This window comes from Gekko japonicus, unplaced genomic scaffold, assembly GCF_001447785.1.
Source record: "Gekko japonicus isolate JY-2015 unplaced genomic scaffold, Gekko_japonicus_V1.1 scaffold3316, whole genome shotgun sequence".
NCBI lineage: Eukaryota > Metazoa > Chordata > Lepidosauria > Squamata > Gekkonidae > Gekko > Gekko japonicus.
The window spans coordinates 142,255-166,220 of NW_015168143.1; the positions used below are offsets into that span (position 1 = coordinate 142,255).

At 50.5% G+C, this 23,966-nt stretch overlaps 1 protein-coding gene across 1 annotated transcript in view; it reads left to right on the forward strand.

The window, feature by feature from the left end:
* LOC107113591 (mesothelin-like) overlaps positions 1 to 23,837 on the forward strand; it is a gene marked incomplete at its 3' end in the record, with an annotated part of 47,023 nt that extends 23,186 nt beyond the window's left edge. Inside the window, exons 4-16 of the mRNA XM_015414940.1 lie at positions 700 to 915; positions 2,205 to 2,375; positions 6,228 to 6,371; positions 6,518 to 6,567; positions 7,973 to 8,093; positions 9,092 to 9,177; positions 11,667 to 11,796; positions 13,321 to 13,535; positions 14,335 to 14,425; positions 17,522 to 17,633; positions 20,019 to 20,212; positions 21,206 to 21,352; positions 23,676 to 23,837. Coding sequence (XP_015270426.1) covers positions 700 to 915; positions 2,205 to 2,375; positions 6,228 to 6,371; positions 6,518 to 6,567; positions 7,973 to 8,093; positions 9,092 to 9,177; positions 11,667 to 11,796; positions 13,321 to 13,535; positions 14,335 to 14,425; positions 17,522 to 17,633; positions 20,019 to 20,212; positions 21,206 to 21,352; positions 23,676 to 23,837 — 1,839 coding nt within the window. The remainder of the gene's footprint in view (positions 1 to 699; positions 916 to 2,204; positions 2,376 to 6,227; positions 6,372 to 6,517; positions 6,568 to 7,972; positions 8,094 to 9,091; positions 9,178 to 11,666; positions 11,797 to 13,320; positions 13,536 to 14,334; positions 14,426 to 17,521; positions 17,634 to 20,018; positions 20,213 to 21,205; positions 21,353 to 23,675) is intronic.
* Between the last annotated feature and the right edge of the window lie 129 nt (positions 23,838 to 23,966).

The following is a 23,966-nucleotide window of genomic DNA, read 5'->3' on the forward strand; positions in this document are numbered from 1 at the left end:
TTATTTATTTATTTATTTATTATTTAGATTTTTATCCCGCCCTCCCCGCAGGCTCAGGGCGGCTTACAGGGCATATCGCCGGTATAATACTACAATAAAAACATTAAAAATATTAAATAGTATCAAATATTAAGACATCATACAAACAAAACAGAATCTGGTGCTCACCTCCTAAGGCGGAGAGGGACTTCCTAGAACCCACCCTCCAAAGCAGCCATTTTCTCCAGGTGAACTGATTTCTGTTGCTTGGAGACCAGTTGCAAGAACGGGACATATCGAGGCCGGTGCTCCCTCTAAGCTGTGGCGTCCTGGGAGCAAACATTCTACTTTGTGAGCGACTCTGGCATAAATCAGTTTGCTCTGGAGCCCTCCTTCCTGAGCGAAGACAAAAATGTGTGAGCCGGAGGCTAAAGAATTGTGAGCCAGCTCACACTAACTTCGCTCAGAGGGAACACTGCTCCAGGCCCCAGCCACCGGCGGAGAGTCACAGGCAATGTTCCCTCTAAGCCGTGGAGTCTTGTGAGCAAAAATTCTACTCTCACACTAACTTCGCTCAGAGGGAACACTGCTCCAGGCCCCAGCCACCGGCGGAGAGTCACAGGTATGGCATCCAAGATGGCGTCCAGCCACTGTCCCCCCCACCCCGATTCAGAAGGCTCTCTAATTCTTTGGTGGGTTTTCCCCCCTCTCTCTCACCAGGTTGCTGTTTCACTGGTCAGCAAATTCAACGAATTCTCTCCCGATATCCTGACCTCCCTGGGACAGGCGGCTGCCGGGCTCTCGGAGCCCCAGATTGTGTTTGGGATCCGCAACGACGACCTCTTGGCTTCTCTGCCTTCCCTGAGCAAAGTTCGGGGCTGGAACGCACAGCAGGCGGAAGCCATTTTGAGCAAGCTGTTCCAATCTGGATACCAGGTGAAAAGAGCCTTCAGTTCTCCTCCTCCCCGTATGAACTACTTAGAAGGCAACAGGGGCAGACAGAGGGAGAAACAGAGACCTACCATCACCTGGGCAGTTTGTGGTTCAGCCCATAAAGGGTTCCCCGGGGCCAGAATTGCAGGAAGTGGCGCACACCCTGTGGACTCTGTCCCGGCTGCCGCACCCAAATCTTGCCCTCCGGCAGGAAATGTTACAAGAGTACCGACTGCGTTCGCCTGCAAAAAGAAAAATGAAACCCATGAATCCAAGAATCTGGAAGTATTCCTTTAAATCACTTCCTGTGTCAAGAACAGCAGTGGTGGAAAGCGTCACCAAGTCGTAGCCAACGTATGGCGACCCAATAGGGTTTTCAAAGCAGAAGAACCGAGGTGGCTTGCCATTGCCTGCCTCTGCATACTAGCTAGGGTTGCCAAGTCTTACCTTCGATGGAGCGGGGGGACTCACCCAGAAGTGACATCATCACGCCGGACACGTTGGGGACGGGGCCAGTGTCATTCGAGGGGAAACCATAGAGTTTTCCCTTGAATGACAGAGCGTCCCCCCTGAACATGCTCCCGCCACTTTGGGGGTGGGGTTCCCCCCGGCGGCTCAATCCGGGCTGGCGGGGAACCGACCCAACTTTTTGGACCTTTTTGGGCCTACTTCCAGTTTCAGGCCTACTTTGGGCCTACTTCCGGTTTCAGGCCTACTTCCAGTTGGGAGTCAAGCTCTGGTTTTTGGTTTGAAGCCTAAATTTACCATAGAGTTCTGCCCACACAAAAAAAAACCCCGTCACTCTCGACTGGACGTAGGCCCCAAACCGGAAGTAGGCCTGAAACTGGAAATAGGCCCGAAAATGCCCAACATCACTTCTGGTCTCCCAGAAGGATGCTGGGAGACCCCTGCTGGCCAGGTAAGTCGACCTGGCAACCCTAGAGTTTGGGCTACCCTAGATCATCCAGGTCACGGTGTCAAAAAATAGTAGCTGCCTGCAAAAAGAGGGCTTAGAGAAGCACTCGGGTTGACTTGATGTTACGGTTGCCAGCTCTGGGTTGGGAAATTCCTGGGGATTTGGGGGATGGAGCCTGGAGAGGGTGGGGTTTGGGGAGGGGAGGGGCCTAAGCAGGGTACAATGCCACAGAGTCCACAATTTAAAGCAGCCATTTTCTCCAGGGGAACTGATCTCTGTCCTCTGGAGATGCACTGTAATAGTGGGAGGTCTCCAGGCCCCACCTGGAGGCTGGCAACCTGACTTGACATACAACTGATACATTTCCTGTTTGCAGATTCAAGACGGAAGGAGTCTAGCAGCTCTTGGGAGCTTGCTGGCTGGCTTGGATCTTGACCAACTGCAAGAGATACCCCCCAGCGTGGTCTTGGATGCGCTCAAAGTCCCTGGATTCGCCACGCTACTGGAGAACCTGTCACCCTCTCAGAAAAAAGTGCTTGTGGATAAGGTGAGTCCTTGTGAGAGCTTAGAAACACAAATCCCCAGGGAAAGGGCTGTGACTCAGTGGGAAACCTCTGTTTTGTATACAGAAAGTCCCAGGTTCAATCTCCGGCATCTCCAGTGAAAAGGAACAGGCAGGAGGTGATGGGAAAGACCTCCGCCTGAGACCCTGGAGAGCTGTAAAGAGGGGCCGTGGCTCAGTGGAAGAGCCTCTGTTTGGCAGGCAGAAGGTCCCAGGTTCAATCCCCAGCATCTCCAGTTAAAAAGGACCAGGCACTGGGAGGGTGTGGCTTTTGGGACAGGACTGCAGAGCACCATACAGCCCACCTGCCCAAGCAGCCATTTGCTCCAGGAAAAGTGGAAGAAATCTTTTTAATCAATCAATAATAAATAGACTAGCTATCTATGTAGTCTGGAGGTAAGTTGTAATTCTGGGGGGAATTGGCAATTTACGAGAGATCATGGGAAAAGCCGTTAAGAACCACCACAATCGTGGTATAATTACTCAGTGTGACTTTGTATAATCAATTATGTCGTTTACCCATCCCATTCATACAAACATTAACATGCAAAGAGTATAACAGATAAATGTTTCAAATAAATGAAGCGCTCGCACCAACGTTCAGTTCTAATCATTTCTTTATCGGTTTCTTCTCATGTACGTTTAGTCCGAGCTGGACTGAACTTCGACACAAGTACTCTATATATTGAAAACATTTATCTGTTATAGTCTTGGCATGTAAATGTTTGTGTGAATGTGCTTGGTAAACAATAGAACTGATAATGCAATGTTACACGGAGTAATTATATCCCATCTGGAGGCTGGGGCTATTTTTGGGCAGGAACGCACAGGAACGGAGTTCCGGCTGGCTCCCAAGTTGGCCACGCCCAGCAGGAACTCATTAGCATAATAGGCCACACCCAACAGCAGAAACTCATTAGGATTGGCTACGTTAGGGGTGTGTGGCCTAACATGCAAAGGAGTTCCTGCTACAAAAAAAGGCCCTGGGTTTTGACAACAAACAAGGTCAACAGAATAAGAAGCAAAAGGTGGGTATGGCTGGATGACCACACTTCTGGTAACACGTGGGTGTGGCCTAATATGCTAATGAGCTGTGCTGTCGTGGGTGTGGCCTAATATGCTAATGCATTTCTGCTGTTGGGTGTGGCCTATTATGCTAATGAGTTCCTGCTGGGCTTTTTCTACAAAAAAAGCCCAATCCTATGAGCCTGGGTTGTTTCCTGTTCCATTCAAGACTCTTTGGATTTTTATCCTCAAGGAACAAGCAGGCTCTGGGAAACATATGGGTGGGCACCGTGTTTGGTACCACTAGGTTACAGAGTAGTGTCCAGGCCTGGGAAAGCCCAATTTAAAACCTACAGTCTTCCAGAGAGCTGACTGGGGTACTGTGGGCCGGTCATTCTCTTTCGGCCTAAGCACCGGTAAATACCTACCTCGCAGGGGTGTTGCAAAGAGAAACTAGGAGAATTAAGAGCTGTGAAATCCCCCCCCCCCGGAGTTCCTGGGAAGAAGGGAAGAATGGAAATGTAATACCTATCTGGACCCCCGTTTACTGCTTGTGGCCTGGAGGCCACAGGGCTAGAATCCTTTATATGCTCCTAGGCCCAGAGGGCGTCAACCTCAGTGGCCGATTAAGTTATTTGGAACAGAGAACCTTATGAAAAGGTTAAACTGCTTCCTCCTGTGGTGTCATACAAAGGTAACCGCAAAGGGAACGTCACCCGCTGGCCACAATTCCCCCAGCTCTTGCGATGCAAAAGATTATTTCCCAGCTACGGCAACTCCCTAAACAACGCTGAAGTTATTTTTATGCCGTGCCAGGGGTAAGGCTGAACTGACAGAAATTATGAACGGTGTTATGTACAGCTATGGATCAGCGAACACCAACTGCCATAATCTGGCAACATCTGCCAGCGTTCGGGAAAGAATACCGGCTCCACCTCTCAAACTTGTCGGGACGGTTCCCATGGCCCGAGAGAGAGGACGGAGCAGAGCCAATCTCCATTCTGGGGCACGCCAAACTCACTCCCCCACATACACCACCATTCCCATTGATATACAGACATGAAATTCTCACAGCTTTCAAATCGTTGACATGCATTCGCGCATGGGCTGGATTATGTGCGCATGCTCCCCCCTTGAAAGCCACATTGGTTTCTCAGGAGTCGAAGAAGAAGAAGAAGAGGATGAGATTGGATTTATACCCTGCCCTTCACTACCCAAAGGAGTCTCAGAGCGGCTCATGATCTCCTTTCCCTTCCCCTCCCCTCCCCACAACAGACACCCTGGGAGGTAGGTGGGGCTGAGAGAGCTCTGACAGAAACTGCTCTTTTTCAAGGACAGCTCTGACAGAACTGTGGCTTGCCCAAGGTCATCCAGCAGGTGCAAGTGGAGGAGTGGGGATTGCTTGAGTCAAGTGCAGGAGAACAGTGGGAGAAACACCATTGTCAATACATTATCCTTCCGCTTCTAGATTTTGTTTCACAGGTCCAGTTAGGGTCGCCAGGTCTGGGTTGAGACATACCTGGAGATTTGGGGGGTGAAGCCTTAGGAGGGCAGTGTTTGGGGAAGGGAGGGACTTTGACGGGGTATAATGCCATAGAGTCCACCTTCTGAAGCAGCCATTTCCTCCAGGTGAATTAACTGGAGATCGGTTGTCATCAGTGTTCCCTCTAAGCTGAGTTAATGTGAGCCAGCTCACAGTTTTTTAGCCTCCAGCTCACAGATTTTTTTGTCTCAGGCCAGGAAGGTTGGCTCCAGAGCAAACTGATTTCTGCAGGATCCAAATCGCTCGCTGACAAATTTAATGCCAGGGGCTCACAAGGTAGAATTTTTTTCTCACAAGACTCCACAGCTTAGAGGGAGCATTGCTTGTAATGGTGAGAAATCACGAGCTCCTCTGGAGAAAATGGTTGTGTTGGAGGACAGACTCGCCCCTACCCTCCATAAACCCCACCCTCCCTAGGCTCCACCCCCTAAACCTCCAGGAATCTCCTGACCTGGAGTTGGCACCCCTAGCTACCAGTCAAGATGGCCCTTTCTGGCTAGCTAGACTATGGGGAAGATCTGTGACTCACTGGCAGAAGATCCCAGGTTCAATCTCCGGCATCCCTTCTCCAAAGGATCAGGTGGGAGGTGATGGCAAAGACCTCCACCTGAGACCCGTGCTCCCTCTAAGCTGTGGAGTCCTGTGAGCAAAAATTCAACTTTGTGACCTACTGGCATTAAAGTTGGGAGCGAGCCATTTGGCTGCGGCATCAATCAGTTTACTTTGGAGCCCTCCTTCCTGAGCGAAGACCCAAAAAAAAATGTGCGAGCTGGAGGCTAAAAACATGTGAGCTGGACTGTGATTTAAACCTGCTTGAACCTTGCTACCTGATTTTCTCGGCTTGACCTCGGACTGTTCCTGGACTTTGGCTTACTTGCGTCACGCCCCCTGGTCCTGCCGTGACAGTTTACCTTGTTTGTTGTCAAAACCCAGGGCCTTTTTTTGTAGCAGGAACTCCTTTGCATGCTAGGCCACACACCCCTAATGTAGCCAATCCTACTGAGTTCCTGCTCTTGGGTGTGGCCTATTATGCTAATGAGTCCCTGCTGGGCGTGGCCAACTCGGGAGCCAGCCGGAACTCCGTTCCTGTGCGTTCCTGCCCAAAAATAGCCCTGTGCAGCCTTACACAGAGGAAGTCCCAGCATCTCCAGTTAGAAGGAGCTCAAGCAGGAGGCAACAGGAAACAACGTTCTCTGCCGGAGACCCCGGAAAGCCACCAGGAGAGCGGCCAAAAGGAAGGGTTTAACTCTGGATGAAGCGGCTCCCCGAATCTCCGTTCTGTCTTCCAGCTGATTGCCGCTACAGACGGATTCAAAGAGTTGGTGGAGCGTGTCCCCGTCGAGCTGGTTCCTTACGTCCCCAAATCCCTGCTGGTCCCTGTCGGCGAGTTCAGCATCCAAGATCTCAACGGCAAGCCGTGGACTCAAGAACAGGTGCGGGGAAAGACGTCCTACTCCCCTTCCTTCCTCCTCCTCCCCTCCAGAGAGGCAGCGGGGGGTCTCGCCAGGGTAGGACACAGCCGCGGGGTTTGCCACCGACTCGGTGAATCGTCAAAGCCCTTGTCGATTTGTCTCCACAGGCTGCCATGTTTTTCGACGATGTCATCGGGAGCGTCCATAATTTCAGCAGGTATGGCTGCTCTGTTCCCGCCCCCTCCCCCCTTGACTGAATTTTTGTTTGGCATTGGAAGAGGGAGGAATGCCCGATTAATCCATAGTCACAGATCCAGAGTTCACCATGTTAGTCTATTGCTGCAAAATAGTAAAAAGCCCAGGAGCACCTTGAAGACTAACAAACGCAGGGGTCATTTCCAATGTTCCCTCTAAGCTGAGTTAGTGTGAGCTAGCTCAGAGTTTTTTAGCCTCTAGCTCACACATTTTTGTCCTGGCTCAGGAAGGAGGGCTCCAGAGCAAACTAATTTATGCAGCAGCCAAATCGCTCGCTCACAACTTTAATGCCAGTAGCTCACAAAGGAGAATTTTTGCTCACAAGACTCCACAGCTTAGAGGGAGCATTGGTCATTTCCTGCAGGGGAGCACAGGAGCGGAGCTCCGGCAGTAAAGAGCCCAGGGGGTGGGCACATGCAACAAGCCCCACCCCCTGCTCCCAGCAGCCCTCAGTCAGAGCAAGAAGCAGCCTGGTCAGTTGCAGAGCCCCCCCTCCCCCCCGGGCCAAAACAGTCCAGTGGCACCTTTAAGACCAAGTTTTATTCAGGTACAAGCTCTCCCTCCTCTGCGAGGACAGATCTGCACGTCCCCCCCCCAATAGCTAGCAATCCAAAACAGTCCAGTGGAGCCTGAGCGGTGGGTGTTGCCTTCTGACACACTTCCGCTGATGTGAGGGGGTGTGGCATATGCAAATAAGTTATGCTAATGAGCTCTTGCACCTCTTTTTCTATGAAATGACATCTGAACAAACGTTATTGTGGCATAAGCTTTTGAGAAACACAGCTCTCTTCGTCAGACACGTCTGACGAAGAGAGCTGTTTCTCTCGAAAGCTTATGCCACAATAAAGTTTGTTAGTCCTAAAGGTGCTGCTAGATCAATCCATAGTAATGCAGAGATAAATCTGGAGAGGGGAAGATCGTCCCCTTGGTTTCCGAGTGCTGCGTTCTCACCTGGGCAGGGCTCTTTTTTTCGGAACGTGTTGGATTCCCTGAACCTTTTTGACAAAATTCTTTTTAAAATGTTTAAAAGTTCATGGGTTTTCCGTATACAGACTGAAAACTTCATTCCCCTCTTGAGAGTTCCGGCGCTTCTTTTTCCAAAAAATGCACCCTGCACCTGGGGATATCATACCCTTCCCTACCCTTACATAACTTGGGTTTTCTTTCCACTGAAAAGGATTCTTCTCTTCCTTGAAACTGGGAGCCCAACATTCAGTAGAAGGGTCTGGAACGTCTAGGGCCACGATTTCGAGCTCTAGGTTGGGAAGTTCCTGGAGCCCTGTCTCATGTGACCACCGGACAAGCATCTTTGATGGTGGGGGGGACAATCAGGCTCACCTTGTTGACTGTCCCCCTTTGCTTTTCAGCCTCTGCCCCTCCATCTTGCACGGCTTCACCTGTGCCACCGCCAGAAATTTGGACACCGAGAGACTCCGAGAACTCGCCAAGGCCATGAAAGAGAAGAAGGTCCAGCTGGGAAAACATCAGGTTGGTTGGTCTCCTCCAGGGCTCTTTTTGTAGAAAAAGCCCAGCAGGAACTCATTAGCATAATAGGCCACACCCAACAGCAGGAACTCATTAGCATATTAGGCCACACCCCTGACAGCACAGCTCATTCGCCTATTAGGCCACACCCCCATGTTACCAGAAGTGTGGTCATCCAACCACACCCACCTTTTGCTTCTTATTCTCTTTACCTTGTTTGCTGTCAAAACCCAGGGCTTTTTGTTTGGAGCAGGAACTCCTTTGCATGTTAGGCCACACCCCCTAATTGTGGCCAATCCTAATGAGTTTCTGCTGTTGGGTGTGACCTATTATGTTAATGAGTTCCTGCTGGGCGTGGCCAACTTGGGAGCCAGACGGAACTCCGTTCCTGTGCGTTCCTGCCCAAAAATAGCCCTGGTCCCTCCATAGAGGCTTTTTTCCAGAATCCAGACCCCGGGCACTTACAGACCTCTCCAGAATTTCATCCAGTCATGCCAGGCTTTGCTGGGATATCCTTTCAGGGGCAGAATATGTCCTGAACTATATGAAGCACTTAGAATGAAATGCCGGTCGCCACTTTGGGTTCAGGAAGCAATTTTTCTCCAGGCCAGTTTAGCCAGGGATCCTGGAGGGTGTTTGTCGTCTTCTGGGCATGGAGTGGGAACCACTGGGTGTGGGGGGTGGAGGTATATGTGAATTCCCTACCTTGTGCAGGGGGATGGACTAGATGACCCTGGAGGTCCCTTCCAACTCAGTGAGTCTATGATTCTAACAGCAGGCTCTCGTCCAGAGTACAGGTTGTGTGCATCAGAACAGATGCCGTGACACAGCCACAACTTTTCACGAAACCAGCACCACTGAATAATCAGGAGTGGGGATTGCCTCAGGGGGTTTCCCAGGGAGGAATGCCCCACTTTGAGGCATATCTTTCCAGAGCTGATCCTTCAAATCCACCCCTTCCACCCTAGTGAAAGGATCTATCTTGTGTTCATTTCCCACAGCTGCTCTGTCTAGCTGAAAGGTTGATGCTGCGTGGCATTCCCCATGATTTCAACGACTATCCAGAAGAACTGGTGCTGTTTGTAAGGTAAAAGAAGAGTGTTCCTCCTTCCCGTGGCATTTGCACATTGGGTTTTTTTTGTATGTGTGTGTGTGTGTGCGCTCGCGTGCCTGGAACTCATGGTGATTTCTGGCGACCCCTAGTGGGGCTTGGGTGTTTTCAGAGAGGTGACTTGTAATGCCTGTCCCTGCAGTGTTCCCTCTAAGATGAGTTAGTGTGAGCTAGCTCATAGTTTTTTAGCCTCCGGCTCACACATTTTTTGTCTCAGCTCTGGAAGGAGGGCTCCAGAGCAGACTAATCTATATAGCAGCCCAATCGCTTGCTTTAATGCTAGTAGCTCACCAAGTAGACTTTTTGCTCACAGTTTAGAGGGAGCATTGGCCGGCCCTGCTATTTGTCGGAGGTCTCCCGTCCGAGCAGTGTTCCCTCTAAGCTGAGTTAGGGTGAGCTAGCTCACAGTTTTTTAGCCTCCGGCTCACACATTTTTGTCTTAGCTCAGGAAGGAGGGCTCCAGAGCAAACTAATTTATGCAGTGGACAAATCACTCGCTCACAACTTTAATGCTAGTCGCTCACAAAGTAGAGTTTTTGCTCACAAGACTCCACAGCTTAGAGGGAGGCATTGCTTCCAAGTACTTGCCAGGGCCGGCCCTGCTTAGCTTCCGAGATCTGACAAGATCGGGCTTGCCTGGGCTATCCAAGTCAGGGTACATTTGCACGTTCTGAAGAGGAGATTTCTGTCACACCGATTTCCAATAAAGGACATGTGCCTTTTTAAAAAATAGAGAGAACAGCAAACATCAGAAGGTTGGGGGAGCTCTCTGGGAAAGACCCAGGGCCTCATTTGTCTTAACCAAGGCTCATGGCATGCTATGATCTGGTTTTTATTTGCTGGTTTAAGTCTTTGTCAGCCAGCCCTTCTGCTGGTGCAGTCCGGTTGGCGTGAGTCAAACAGCCGCATGCAGTGTCATTTCAACAGATCTGTACAAAACTCTACGTCAGGGTCCCCCCAACCATTTTGACAGCCAGTCTGGTGTAGTGGTTAAGCGCGCGGACTCTAATCTGGGAGAACCGGGTTTGATGCCCCACTCCTCCACATGCAGCCAGCTGGGTGTCCTTGGGTCATTCACTAGCTCTCTCAGAGTTGTTCTCTCAAGAGCAGTCCTCGAGAGAGAGCTCTCTCAGCCCTACCTACCTCACAGGGTGTCTGTTGTGGGGAGGGGAAGGGATAGGAGTTTGTAAGCCACTCTGAGACACCTTTGGGTAGTGAAGGGTGGGATATAAATCCAATCTCCTCCTCCTCCTCTTTCAGCCCCACCTAGCTCACAAGGTGTCTGTTGTGGGGAGGGGAAGGGAGAGGAGTTTGTAAGCCGCTCTGAGACTCCTTCAGGTAGTGAAGTGTGGAGTATAAATCCAATCTCCTCCTCCTCCTTTTCTTCTTCTGTCAGTCACAGTTCTCTCAGAGCTCTCTCAGCCCCACCTACCCCACAGGGTGTCTGTTGTGGGAAGGGGGAGGGAAAGGAGATTGTAAGCCGCTCTGAGACTCCTTTAGGTAGTGAAGGATTGGGGGTATAAATCCAATCTCCTCCTCCTCCTCCTCCTCCTCTTCTTCTGTCAGTCACAGTTCTCTCAGAGCTCTCTCAGCCCCACCTACCTCACAGGGTGTCTGTTGTGGGGAGGGGAAGGGAAAGGAGTTTGTAAGCCGCTCTGAGACTCCTTCAGTTAGTGAAGGGCAGGGTATAAATCCAATCTCCTCCTCCTCCTCCTCCTCCTCCTCTTTTTCTTCTCTTTGAGGCCATGGGGATATTTGGAATTTTGACGTGGCATGACAGGCACATCAACAAAATGGCTGCCAAAAAATGGCAGCCACAGGAGGTGGCGCCAGCCCCAAAATTATTGCCATAGCTTAACTTCAGCAACAAGGTGCAGATTCCTGTTGCTGTGGCAGCAGCTGCTGCCAAAGCAAAATTTCTTTTTAAATCTGCACAGCCAATCAAATCTCCAGTGGCCAATCAGAAGCCTTGTTGGGTGAAAGCCTTACTTGGCTCCGCCCACTTCCTAAAAACACTTGGAGGGCCCAGAAAAAGTGTCGGTGGGACATTGGGGACCCCTGTTCTAAGCAGTTCAAGGACTGTAGCAAACTAATGGGGAAAACCTTCAGCTGGTTTTGATCCCTCCATCTGCTGCCTGTTTCCTAGTGTAGCCGCAACTGTCAAGATTCTTGAACAAGAATCAGGGGGAGGGTTGTCTGGGTCTCTGCATGAGTCCTTGGGTGTTCTCTTGCCAATAGGCAAGAATTCAGACTTCCTTGAGCCAGTCCTAGTTTTAGTAGCAGCAGTTTTAGTGAATACCTCGGGAAGAAAATAGTTCCTAGCTTGGCTGGCAAATCTCCAGCACTCTGCTGGATCAGTGCTCTGGCCTGAGGGCAGACAGAGATGTATCTCTTGGCCGTCTAGAGTCATGGGTGCGAATTATGCATCGATATATAAAACCACAAGGTCTTTTTATCGTTTCCAGTCCTTCGGATTACGGCGCAATCGGAAGCTGCAAAGAGTATTTTGCCCGTGTTGGGAAAGCCAACGTAGACGTGCTGGAGAAAGGGTCGTCCCAACGTGAGCGGCTGCTGGCAGAAGCCTTGGATTGCCTGGTAGGTAAACAACGCTGGGTTCTTAGCTGGCGGAAGCAACGAGCACAGCTCTGCCAGTCTGCATTTCCACAGACGGGGCGGCATCTGGGTACCATGTCGATCTTTAGTGCCCGTTTGGCCCCAGACTCCCAAATGCAGCTCTGGCTGAGTCTCCCCCAAAGTGGGTTTCAGGATGAATAGTCTAGCCTCCATAAACAGAACCTCGTGTCAAAAATCCCAGTGACTGTACCGAAAATCAACAATACAGCCATTGAATTTGTTGCGCCCAGAAATCCAGAGGTCCCTTTGACTTTCATGCTCGCAACAGTTACATGTTCTTGGCGTGACAAGCGTTGCTGTTTTGTAACTTGCGTGCCCAACCATCAGACCTCACCACAACCCATAATGTCACTTTTCACACCAAGGAGACTTCTGAACACTACAGAGCCCATGATGCAGTGGGCTGTAGAACGGTCAAAAGGTGTGTACAAGACACGTACATATTGCAGTCAGGAGTTGGCTGGATTCCGACAGAGATTTCAAAGTTCTGGATGACGTGTGCCTTCTGCTTCTACTTTGATGGGATTCAGTTTGTCGGGGCGTGGGGTCAGAGAAGCACTTAGGAGAGGAACCCCCCCCCCCCGGCTTAGGTTTCCTAGATCCAGGTTGGGAAACTCCTGGAGATTTGGGGATGGAGCCTGGGGAGGAAAGGGACCTCATTGGGGTACCATGCCACAGAGTCCACCCTCCAAAGCAGCCATTTTCTCCTGGGGAACTGATCTCTGTAGTCTGGAGATGAGCTGTAATTTTGGGCGATCCCCAGGTCCCACCTGGAGGCTGGCAACCTACCCAGGCTCCTATCTGGTCCCTTATGCCCATAACCCCAGTTTGAAATGTATTCAGTGGTAACAATGATTATGTATCCCTCCCACTGGAGAAGGTACGGCTACGAAGTTAAACAAGTAGATTAATTAACTGATTCAATAGCGGATCAATACTGCAATCCCACGAACAGTGATAGCCTTCTAAGTCCATCGACATGAGTGGGATAGCTTAAACTGTGTTTAGAATCACACCGTTAGCTGATTAAACAGCAGAAGTCATTATTTATTGGAAAAGCTGAACGTTAAAAGGAGACATTTCTTTTGTGTCTGAGACTATTTTGCTTCAGGTATATTGACAGGGAATTGTAAGGAAAAGATTAAAGACGGCCCTAACACCGCTTTGGACTGATAAATTTAAAATTTATCTCGCGCTTTCTGTCACTGTCTAAAAACGGTCCTGAGGCTCAGCGATAACGCCGAATGGATCGCCACATCGATGCACCTGAGAAGCGGATGACTAAAGCAGTAAGCTGCAGAGCTCCCCCCTCCCCCCCGGTCCAAAACAGTCCAGTGGCACCTTTAAGACCAAGTTTTATTCAGGTACCAGCTCTCCCTCCTCTGTGAGGACAGCGGATGACTAAAGCACCAGGAAATTTTGTATTCCGTCGACAATTTCCCCCCCTCCCTATTTAATTGACACCCTTTTCAAACAATTCTTTAGAAAATCTCCGGGCCGCACGTGAGCCGGGGGAATGCCGAAAACGCGCGCGGGGCGTATGCCGAAATCCTGGGCCGTTTGGCCTGCGACCTCAGCGCCGAGTACTTTAAAACGTCGGGCCGGAATCTGCTGAAACAGTTGAGGGAGTGTCGGTCCTTCAGTCCCGATCAAGTCAAGGCCATCCAGGCTCTCCTCTGCAGCGGAAACACTCCTGTCGGGTAGGTTTGCCTGTCGGGCTTCGTCCTATCGGAGTCTGCCAAAGAAGGATTACGGGAAACATAAGAACATCAGAGAAGCCAATGTTGGATCAGGCCAATGGCCCCTCCAGTCCAACACTCTGTGTCACACAGTGGCCGAAAATACCAGGGACCATCAGGAGGTCCACCAGTGGGGCCAGGACACTCGAAGCCCTCCCACTGTTGCCCCCCCCCCCAAGCACCAAAAAGACAGAGCATCCCTTGCCCCAGACATAGGAACATAAGAGAAGCCCTGTTGGATCAGTGGCTCATCCAGTCCAGCACTCTGTGTCACACAGTGGCCGTAGCTGCTGGAGAGTCTCCCCAAAAGAACCCCCAAGTTTCAAAGAGATTGGACCAGGGGTCCAATTCTTTGGGCCCCCAAACTGGTTGGCCCCATCCCAATTGTTTTCTATGGTGGGAAAAAATTGCCAGTTTTCCCACTGTTTTTAGTGGGCTTTGCACCTGTCTATACAGTCAAATGTATATTTGAGGCATTACGTGGAATAAGAAGCAACCTTGAAGGGATCACTAAAGTGATAGCTAAATTATTGAGCCCAGCGGTACTCCCAAATGCAGCTGGCAAGGCAGCTGATGTTTTACACATAGGCACCACTCCAAAAGATGACAGCACAGGACAAAAGCTAACTTGTAAAGGGAAAGGCCTCACAGCCCCCCAGTTGGTGCTTTCTCCCTCTGCCGAACTTACAGGTCACTCTTCTGGGGCTTAGGGGCTTTTCCCCCCTGTTTGAGTTCTTCCTTTCCTTTGATTTCCTCCCAGGCCCCCGTCAGAGTGGACATCCAGCACCCTCGAAGAACTGAGCGGCTTGTTCCACGTCTTTGATCGCTGCATCCTGCAAAAAATCCCAGCGGTAAGTTTCCATCCACACTATTTATTTACTTACTTACTTACTTTCAATTTATATCCCGCCTTGCCAGTGTAAACTGGCAATCTACCCGATGAAGGGTCTGTAGCACGGGCCCAGGCAGGGATGCCAGCCTCCAGGTGGGACCTGGGGATCTCCCGGAATGCCCCCTCATCTCCAGACTACAGAGATCAGTTCCCCCTGCAGAAAGTGGATGTTTTGGAGGGTGGACTCTACGGCCTTTTACCCCACTGAGCTCCCTCTCCTCCCCAAGCCCCGAATCTTCAGGAATTGCCCAACATAGAACGGGCAACCCTAAATCTTCCTGATGGGGTTCTGCTTGGAGAAAAGAAATGCTTTTTTTGGGGGGGGGGGGTTCTTTATCAGATCCCAAGGAGAGCAAATCCAGATGTTGCCTTTTCGGGTTGCCAGTTCTCTTGGGTTACCAGCAGGGGGTGGGGGGCTGCCAGCTCCAGGTTGGGAAAATTCTGGAGTATGATAATGTGGTACCTAATCCAAATGCTGCAGTTGAAATCCCTGTAATCAGACAACTGGAGGGAAATCTTAGTGACAGCCATGGACGGCATTCTAGCAAGCCAATAGGTGGCCAAAGGGTAACTGGGAGGCCACCTAAAAATGGCTGTATAGTTCTAGATCCTGAGGATAATCTAAATAAGATAGAACATGAAGTCTGACAACTAAAGTTTTTGTCTTGGAATCTTGGGGGGTGGCGAAATAAGCTCCATGACCCTGATTTTTTAGATTTCCTGCAAGGTTACCATATAATTTTTCTTCATGAAACCTGGAGCCAGGACCTAGAACAGCTCTCTATTAAGGGTTATAGGACCTTACAAGTCCCCGCAGTTAAATCCCGCTCAAAAGGTCGGGGTTCTGGAGGTTTGGCAATTTTTATAACAGTAGATTTGGATGTCGAACTACAAGTATTGGAAAACAGTTGCCCAAGTAATGTTCAAACCATACTAATCAAACCCTTCAAAGCACCCGTTTTCTCCAGAGGAACTGATCTCTCTAGTCTGGAAAGGAGCTGGAATTTCAGGGGATCCCCAGGCCCTTCCTGGAGGATGGCATCCCTACTGTGACAGAACAGACCCGCTTTGACTCACAGACCCTGTTCTGCCAGCCCCCCTCCTTGGCCTGCGCCAATTTCTGGAGGGTGCTATTCCACTTCCTTCCACTAGGGTACTGCTGCCACCACTGACCTTTTGGGGTCTTCCTGCCTGGAGGGACAGACTCCTGACACACCTTCCCAAACTGAGGCCCGGCTTCTGGTCTCCTGCTACCCAGCGCCTGGTTACCACAGGGACCAAATTCCTCCTTGGTGTAGTGGTTAAGTGCGCGGACTCTAATCTGGGAGAACCGGGTTTGATTCCCCACTCTTCCACTTGCACCTGGCTGGATGACCTTGGCAAGCCATAGTTCTGATAAGAGCTGTCCTTGAAAAAGAGCAGTTTGTGTCAGAGCTCTCTCAGCCCCACCTGTCTCACAGGGTGTCTGTTGTGGGGAGGGGAAGGGAAAGGAGTTTGTAAGCTGCTCTGAGACACCTTTGGATGGTGAAGGGCGGGGTATAAATCCAATCTCTTCTTCTTCTTCTTCTTCTTCTTTGGGGGGCCCCTGGAGGATTGGCGACAGGTGCCTTGACTGCTTGCCTTTCCCGGGACTCCCCTCTTAAAGTAGCGTGGTCTAAGACTGTTGGGGAAACGATGTGGTCCGGAGACCAGCTTCAAAGAGTACAATATTTTTTAATTACATTTTTTAAATTAAAATATCAAACAAAAACAATATGATACATAAGATCAGCGTGATCATACAAATCCCATCTCAGTACTATAATTACAACAAAACTTACCTAAGAAACTACACAGCTACTCTTACATTTTCTAAAAGTCTTCTTTAAAAATATAGTCGGTCACGAAGGAAAGGATTGGATGACGTCATTTCCTTTCCTTGAAGAAACTGTAGGGCCCTTTCACACACACGAAATAATGCACTTTCAATCCGCTTTCAATGCACTTTGCAACTGGATTTTACCGTGTGAAGTGGCAAAATCCACTTGCAAACAAACTGTATTTAGCGTGTGTAAAAGCGCCCACAGTACGATTGGAAACCAGATCACTTGAAAGTTTCTATAATAAGCGTCTAAGTTCAAAGAGTCCAATATTTATTAAAAAGAGAGAAAAGGTTCCAAGCATAGTTTTTAGCACAGCACCAAGAGCGGCAACCAGAAGGACAAAGAAAGGCTTGTCATAACCAATGTTCCCTCTAAGCTGTGGAGTCTTGTGAGCAAAAATTCTACTTTCTGAGCTATTGGCATTAAAGTTGTGAGCAAGCAATTTGGCTACTGCATACATTAGTTTGCTCAGGAGCCATCCTTCCTGAACTAAGACAAAAATGTGTGAGCCGGAGGCTAAAAAACTGTGAGCTGGCTCACACTAACTCAGCTTAGAGGGAACACTGGTCATAACCGCGTCCCCTGTCCCCGTTTTGAAAAACACACTCTACGAGATGTCAAAACAGAGCAGGCGATTCCAAGCTTAGAAAGTTACAAAATGTCCTCAAGGTGTCTCATTGCCTCAGGCCTGTCCGCCTGTTCAAGATGGCCGCCGGCCTGCTGACCATAGCTCAGCCGTCTGCCCTCTTCCAAGGACCAGCATCAAGAGACCCTCTTTCCTGGGAGCCAGCACTTTTATTAAACCTCTGAATCCATACATTTTACATCACTCTCCCCAGACCTCTTGACCTGGTCTGCCCAGGTCACACAGGTGGACCCTGAGAGCCCTCCTGAAAGGCATTCTGGGAATTCTCCAGGAGTCCCCTGGAGATGCCTAACACCAAATCCCTCCGTTCCTTCATTCCTTCGCAAGCCAAGCCGTTTGCATAACTGTGGCTGGCCATTGGCCGAGCTTCCTGCCCTTCCAGAGGGCAGAGACGAAAAAATGACACTTTTGAAAGGAGGAGGCCGAAAGGCATTCTGTCACACCTGCCTTTGACCCAGGAGAGTGAGCCCTGTCCCGCCTTACAGGGTCGCACGAGACTTGTCACAGCTCCCGGCCTGGGTGACACGGTTTGATGTTCCTTTTCCAGAGCGTCTTGACGCCGCGGCTGAAGTGCCTCCTCCACAAATCACACCTGCCCAGAAAAGACTTGGCCGCCTTCATGAAGAACCTCTGGTCTCCCAGGCTCAAACGTTCCTCAGGTACGCCAAGGCCAAACTAGGCTCCATTCTGGCCCACCTGCGACTGGATCTTGGCAGCCTTTTCTATATGGAAAGGCCAGCTTTGTGGTGCCTGAAAACAGGGCCATGGTGTGGGGTGGGGAAGAGGGGACGCAACGCTTTCTCCCCTGCACTTCCGCTAAGCAATTGACCCACCCGCTCCACACTGCAAAGAGTCTCTTTTTCTTTCCAGCGTGAGAGGGGGGAGTTAAGAGAGCCAGTTCGGTGTAGTGGTAAAGAATGCATAATCTGGGAGAACCATGTTTGATTCCCCACTCCTCCCCATGCAGCCAGCTGGGTGACCTTGGGTCAGTCACAAGTTCTCTCAGAGCTGTTCTCTCAAGGGCAGTTCTCGAGAGAGCTCTCTCAGCCCCACCTACCTCAGAGGGTGCCTGTTGTGGGGAGGGGAAGGGAAGGAGATTGTAAGAGCCAGTCTGGTGTAGTGGTGAGGAGCACGGACTCTAATCAGGGAGAACCGGGTTTGATTCCCCTCTCCTCCACATGAAGCTGCTGGGGTGACCTTGGGTCAGTCACAAGTTCTTTCAGAGCTGTTCTCTCAAGGGCAGTTCTCGAGAGAGCTCTCTCAGCCCCATCTACCTCAGAGGGTGTCTGTTGTGGGGAGGGGAGGGGAAAGAGACTGTAAGACCCAGTTTGGTGTAGTGGTGAGGAGCACGGACTCTAATCAGGGAGAACCGGGTTTGATTCCCCACTCCTCCACATGCAGCTGCTGGTTTGACCTTAGGTCAGTCATAAGTTCTCTCGTAGCTGTTCTCTCATGGGCAGCTTTCAAGAGAGCTCTCTCAGCCCCACCTACCTCACAGGGTGCCTGTTGTGGGGAGGGGAAGGGAAAGGAGCTTGTAAGCTGCTCTGAGACTCCTTCGGGTAGTGAAGCGCTGGGTATAAAAACCAGTTCTTCTTCTTCTTCTTAATGTAGCCCCCCCCCTCCCCCTGATCTGTATCGGCGCCTCTGTCTGATATTTCCCCGGAAAGATCCATCCACGAATGTCCCAGCATCACATCTAGCGAGACCCAGTGCAGTGCAGCAGTTAAGAGTATCGGACTAGGACCATGTAAGCTTGGGCCAGCTGCATACCCTCCGCCTAAGCTACCTCGCAGGGTTGTTGTGCAGACGTAAGAGGATGTAACCTGCTTTGGGTCTGTATCAGAGAGGGAGGCGGGCTTTCTAAAGTAAAGAAATAAATGCACTCCCATCATAGGGATGCCACAGGCCTTTAGACAGGATTTTTAAATTCGGGGAGCCTTTAATGAAGTTGGGAGGGCACCTCGCACACACACCCCAAGAGGGCGGCACAAATAAAATTAAAAATTGGAAGTTGGGGGGGCCTGGGCTGGATGGGAAGTCAGGGAACCTTGGCAGTAAGTCGGGGGGGCAGGCCCCACGATGCCCCACTGAAACTATGGGCCTGGGATGCCAGCCCTCCAGGTGGGACCTGGGGATCCCCCGGAATTAGAGCTCGTCTCCAGACTACAGAGATCAGTTCTTCTGAAGAAAATGGATGTTTTGGAGGGTGGACTCTCTGGCCTTGTACCCCACTGGGGTCCCTGTCCTCCCCAGGCTCCATCCCCCAAACCTCCAGGAGTTTCCCAACCTGGATCTGGCAACCCTACCCCTCCCCCAATCTCCTGCCAATGGCCAAAGGGGACCTAGCAAGCCTACCTCCCAAGACGGTAGCTTTTAAACCCGTAGCTTTCCTCACAGATCCCATTCCAAATCGCTTAGAACAGTGACCCCGGCAAAACAAAGAGGAATCACGCAGTTTTGCATCATTCGAGGAACCTCTCTGGCTAATTAGGGTTGCCAGTTCCGGGTTGAGAAATACCTGGGGATTTGGGGGTGGAGCCTGAGGAAGGCGGGGTTTGTGGAGGGGAGGGGCTTCAGTGAGCGTAAAGCCAACCGTCCACTCAATATCGTCTCGTGGTTGTTTTCCTTTTGTTCTTTCTTTAATCCATTTGCATTCCAGGTCTCCGTAATGTCACAGACGCCACCTTCCAAAGCAGCTGTTTTCTCCAGGAGAACGGATCTCTGTCGCCAGGCAGTCAGTTGCGATCCCAGGAGATCTCCAGATAACCCCTTGGAGGCTGGCAACCCTATCCAGGTTGCAGCATTTCTTGGGACACAAGCGTAGATAAACCTCTTTCTGCCGAGCGTCCATTGCTCTGGCCTCGGGTTGCCAACCTTCAGGTGGGGTCTGGAGCTCTCCCGGAACAACTGATCTTCGGATGACAGAGATTAATTTCCCCTGGAGAAAAGGGCTGCTTTGGAGGGTGGACTCGGTAGCATTGCGCCCTGCTGTGAGATGCAGAGATTCTCTGGTGGCCGCTGACTCCTGCGCCTTGTCTCTACAGGGTCGGAATGCCCACCTGACAAAATCATCACAGACGAAATGGCTCAGGACGAGCTGTTACCGATCGACTATACTACCGCTGAGGAGCTGCGTTCCTGTCTGCCAGACGAGGTCTTCCTGAGGAATCTGGGCTACCTCTCTGAATTCGCTTTCGCAGATGAACAGCTGGCCATGATGAAGGACAAACTGGACAGGGTGGGGAAGAGTTTGATTTGCAGCGGTGGCGGGATGGTGGGGCGGCGGGAGAGACTGTGGGAATCAGGCCGGATTCCAGGCCGGAGTGCCCAGGATTCAGAGGGACAAACAGAACCGATAATTCATTTACTTACAGTCCCCCTTTCTCACCTGGGACACAAGGCGGATTACAAAGTCGACAGGAAGGGACTATTAAAAAAACAGTGGAACAGGACTGCAGCAGAGCAGAAACAGAATGGCAGCAGAGCCTGCGCAGTTACATGAGACGTTAAATGATGCACATATTACATAGTAGCAGGGGTCATTTCCTGAAGGAGCGCACAGGAGCGGAGCTCCGGCAGTAGAGAGCTCAGGGGGGCGGGCACATGCAACAAGCCCCACCCCCTGCTCCCAGCAGCCCTCAGTCAGAGCAAGAAGCAGCCAGGTAAATTGCAGAGCTCCCCCCGGCCCCCAGTCCAAAACAGTCCAGTGGCACCTTTAAGACCAAGTTTTATTCAGGTACAAGCTCTCTATCCTCTGCGAGGGCAGATCTGCACATTTCCCCCGCCCCCCAAAAAAGCTAGCAATCCAAAACAGTCCAGTGGAGCCTGAGTGGTGGGTGTTGCCTTCTAACACACTTCCGGTGATGTCAGGGTGTGTGGCATATGCAAATGAGTTATGCTAATGAGTTATGCTAATGAGCGCCTGCACCTCTTTTTCTATGAAATGACCCTTGCATCGTAGGATCCTACTTACAGGAAGCTATACAAAGTAATAAAGACCACAGCCTATATGAGGCCGCACTGAATGGAGTCCATTTTCCCAGGGTTGGATTCTGCCGGGGTCCCCAAACATTTCCAGGCCAAGGTGTTGGTGGGGACCCCTGGGTCTCTTCCACTAAGGGTTGCTCTTTCCTTTGTATCCATCATTTTGGGAAAGGGGTTTGTATGTGTGGTGCGGAATGCTGTGAATGACAATTTACAAACATTCCGTTTTAACTTTGATTTCCCATAGATTTATTCTGATGGATATCCAGATTCGGTACTCCGCAACCTTGGAAATTTCATGACTTTAATGACTCCAGAGGATATTAAAAAGTGGAAATTCAACTCAAGTGAAACGCTCGCTGCATTACTGGCCAATGAACCTTCGCCTGAGATTGTAAGGAAGGGCAGAGCATATCTTTGCTTCTTAAACTTTGAGGCCTTTGGGGGCATTCCCCCAATCTCCTTTTTCTTCTTCCCCAGGTCCCCCCCCCTTTTTTCCTGTTCTACACTTATTGTGCTCCCTCTCGTGTTCAATTTGATACTACATCGCTGCTTTTTTGTCCGGCATAAAAACCTGCAGTTTAAATCTGCAGGGAGATGTGCCGGACATAAAACAATGTAATATCGAATCGGCCACTAGGGGGAGCAAAACACGTGCAGAACAGGAAGCAACAAGAACACACAAGAGAGGAAAATGAGAAGGCGTAAAAAGCCCTTTCTGTAAAGAAATCTCCGGCTTCTGCACTTCCCCTCAACTATAGACAGAGAATCCTAATGGGCCCCAGAAAAATTGTCAAAACAACAAGAACACAGTACCTTTTTATTCGGTCCAACCAAAACATAAAACTGGACCAACTTCTGAGCGACTCAGAACTCTTTGTTCTCTCAGCCCGACCTACCTCACAGGGTGTCTGTTGTGGGGAGGGGAAGGGAAAGGAGTTTGTAAGGCGCTCTGAGACTCCTTTGGGTAGTGAAGGGCGGGGTGTATAAATCCAACCTTTTCTACTTCTTCTTCTGTTCTCACAACCTTGAGCTCTCCCGGTGATCTTCGAGAGCCAGTTTTGGAAATACCTCAATAAATGGCGGGAGGTGTCGTGGATTGTTCAACAGCCTACTTTGGCCAGCCCAAACCTGCCCTGTATAAAACGCCGATGCAAATTCAGCCTTTCGGCCACACCCCCTCTAGCTCCTCCCCCTCCCACGTTTTCCCGGCCAGCCGTGAAAAAGTCTCATAACGTTCCCAAAGGTGGTTCGGGCTTTGGCGGTTCTCCCAAAAGTCCCACGATGGATGATAAATTGACCCTCTCCACTAAGCTCTGAGTGAGCTCAGGACAAAGAAACAGTGGCTTTCTCCCTTTTTGAGTTATAAATACCAGCACTCAGTCGGAGGCTGCAGGTAGCCACAGCTGTCCAAAACAAAATCCAGAACAAAACACTATGTCATACTCCTTATAAAAAATTCGTTTAAATCAAAGCAATCGTCTCCGCGTTAGGGCACCAACCGGTATAGAAAGGTTGTGTGCTCCGCCCCCACCTAGTGGTGTCATTTGGTATTGCAACAGAGATATGATCCTGTTGAGTCCTGGATGGTTCACAGCTGCCTGTCTCACCCCTTCCCACCCCTAACTCAGGCAGGGGGACCCTTCCCGCACATAACCATGGTTAGTGGTAGGAGGGTCTTAAAGAGGAAGTGCAAAAGACAATACCCTATAGGGTTGCCAGCCTTCAGGATGAGTCTAGAGATCTCCCAGAATTACAACCGATGTCTCCAGACCGCAGAGATCCATTCCCCTGGAGAAAAGAGCACTTCCCTACCATCCCCAAACTCATGCCCTGTCCCCAAATCTCCCGAAATGTCCCAAACCGGAGTTGGCAACTTTAGATTTCATCCCAACATTCCGCTCCCCCTTCTTCCAATAGATGCTATCTCCCTGTTTATCTAGCACATGCGAATCCTCCAAGGAACTCAAGGCAGCAGACAGGGTTCCCCCTTCTGCATTCTGTTCTCACAACCTTGAGCTCTCCCGGTGATCTTCGAGAGCCAGTTTCGGATATACCTCAGTAAATTGCGGGAGGTGTCGTGGATTGTTCAACAGCCTACTTTGACCTTGGGCAAGCCATAGTTCTGGCACAGCTGTCCTTGGAAAAAGAGCAGTTTCTGTCAGAGTTCTCTCAGCCCCACCCACCTCACAGGGTGTCTGTTGTGGGGAGGAGAAGGGAATGGAGATTGTAAGCCGCTCTGAGACTCCTTTGGGTAGTGAAGGGCGGGGTGTATGAATCCAATCTCTTCTTCTGTTCTCACAACCTTGAGCTCTCCCGGTGATCTTCGAGAGCCAGTTTCGGAAATACCTCAATAAATGGCGGGAGGTGTCGTGGATTGTTCAACAGCCTACTTTGGCCAACCCAAACCTGCCCTGTATAAAACGGCGATGCAAATTCAGCCTTTCGGACACCCCCCACACACCCCCTCTAGCTCCTCCCCCTCCCACGTTTTCCCGGCCAGCCGTGAAAAAGTCTCATAACCTTCCCAAAGGTGGTTCGGGCTTTGGCGGTTCTCCCAAAAGTCCCACGACAGATGAGAAGTTGACCCTCTCCACTAAGCTCTGAGTCAGCTCATCCCCTGGGAAGACCCGGTCTCCTCTGTGTGCCGCACGCGGAACTGTCTCCCTCGGGGCTTACAGGCTGATGTTTCCAGACTTTGAAATGATTTCTTTCAGGCCGCCGCAATAATTCGTCAGTATATAGATAATGGGGGCCCAGTGGATGGCATCCTTGGACGTTTCGTGCCTTTAATGACTCCAGAGGATATTAAAAAGTGGAGATTCAACTCAACTGAAACGCTCGCTGCACTACTGGCCAATGACACCTCGCCTGAGTTGGTAAGGAAGGGCAGAGCGTATCTTTGCTTCTTAAACTTTGAGGCCTTTGGGGGCATTCCCCCAACACCCTTTTTCTTCTTCCCCATTCCCCCCCTTTCCCCCCCCTGTTCTGCACTTATTGTGCTCCCT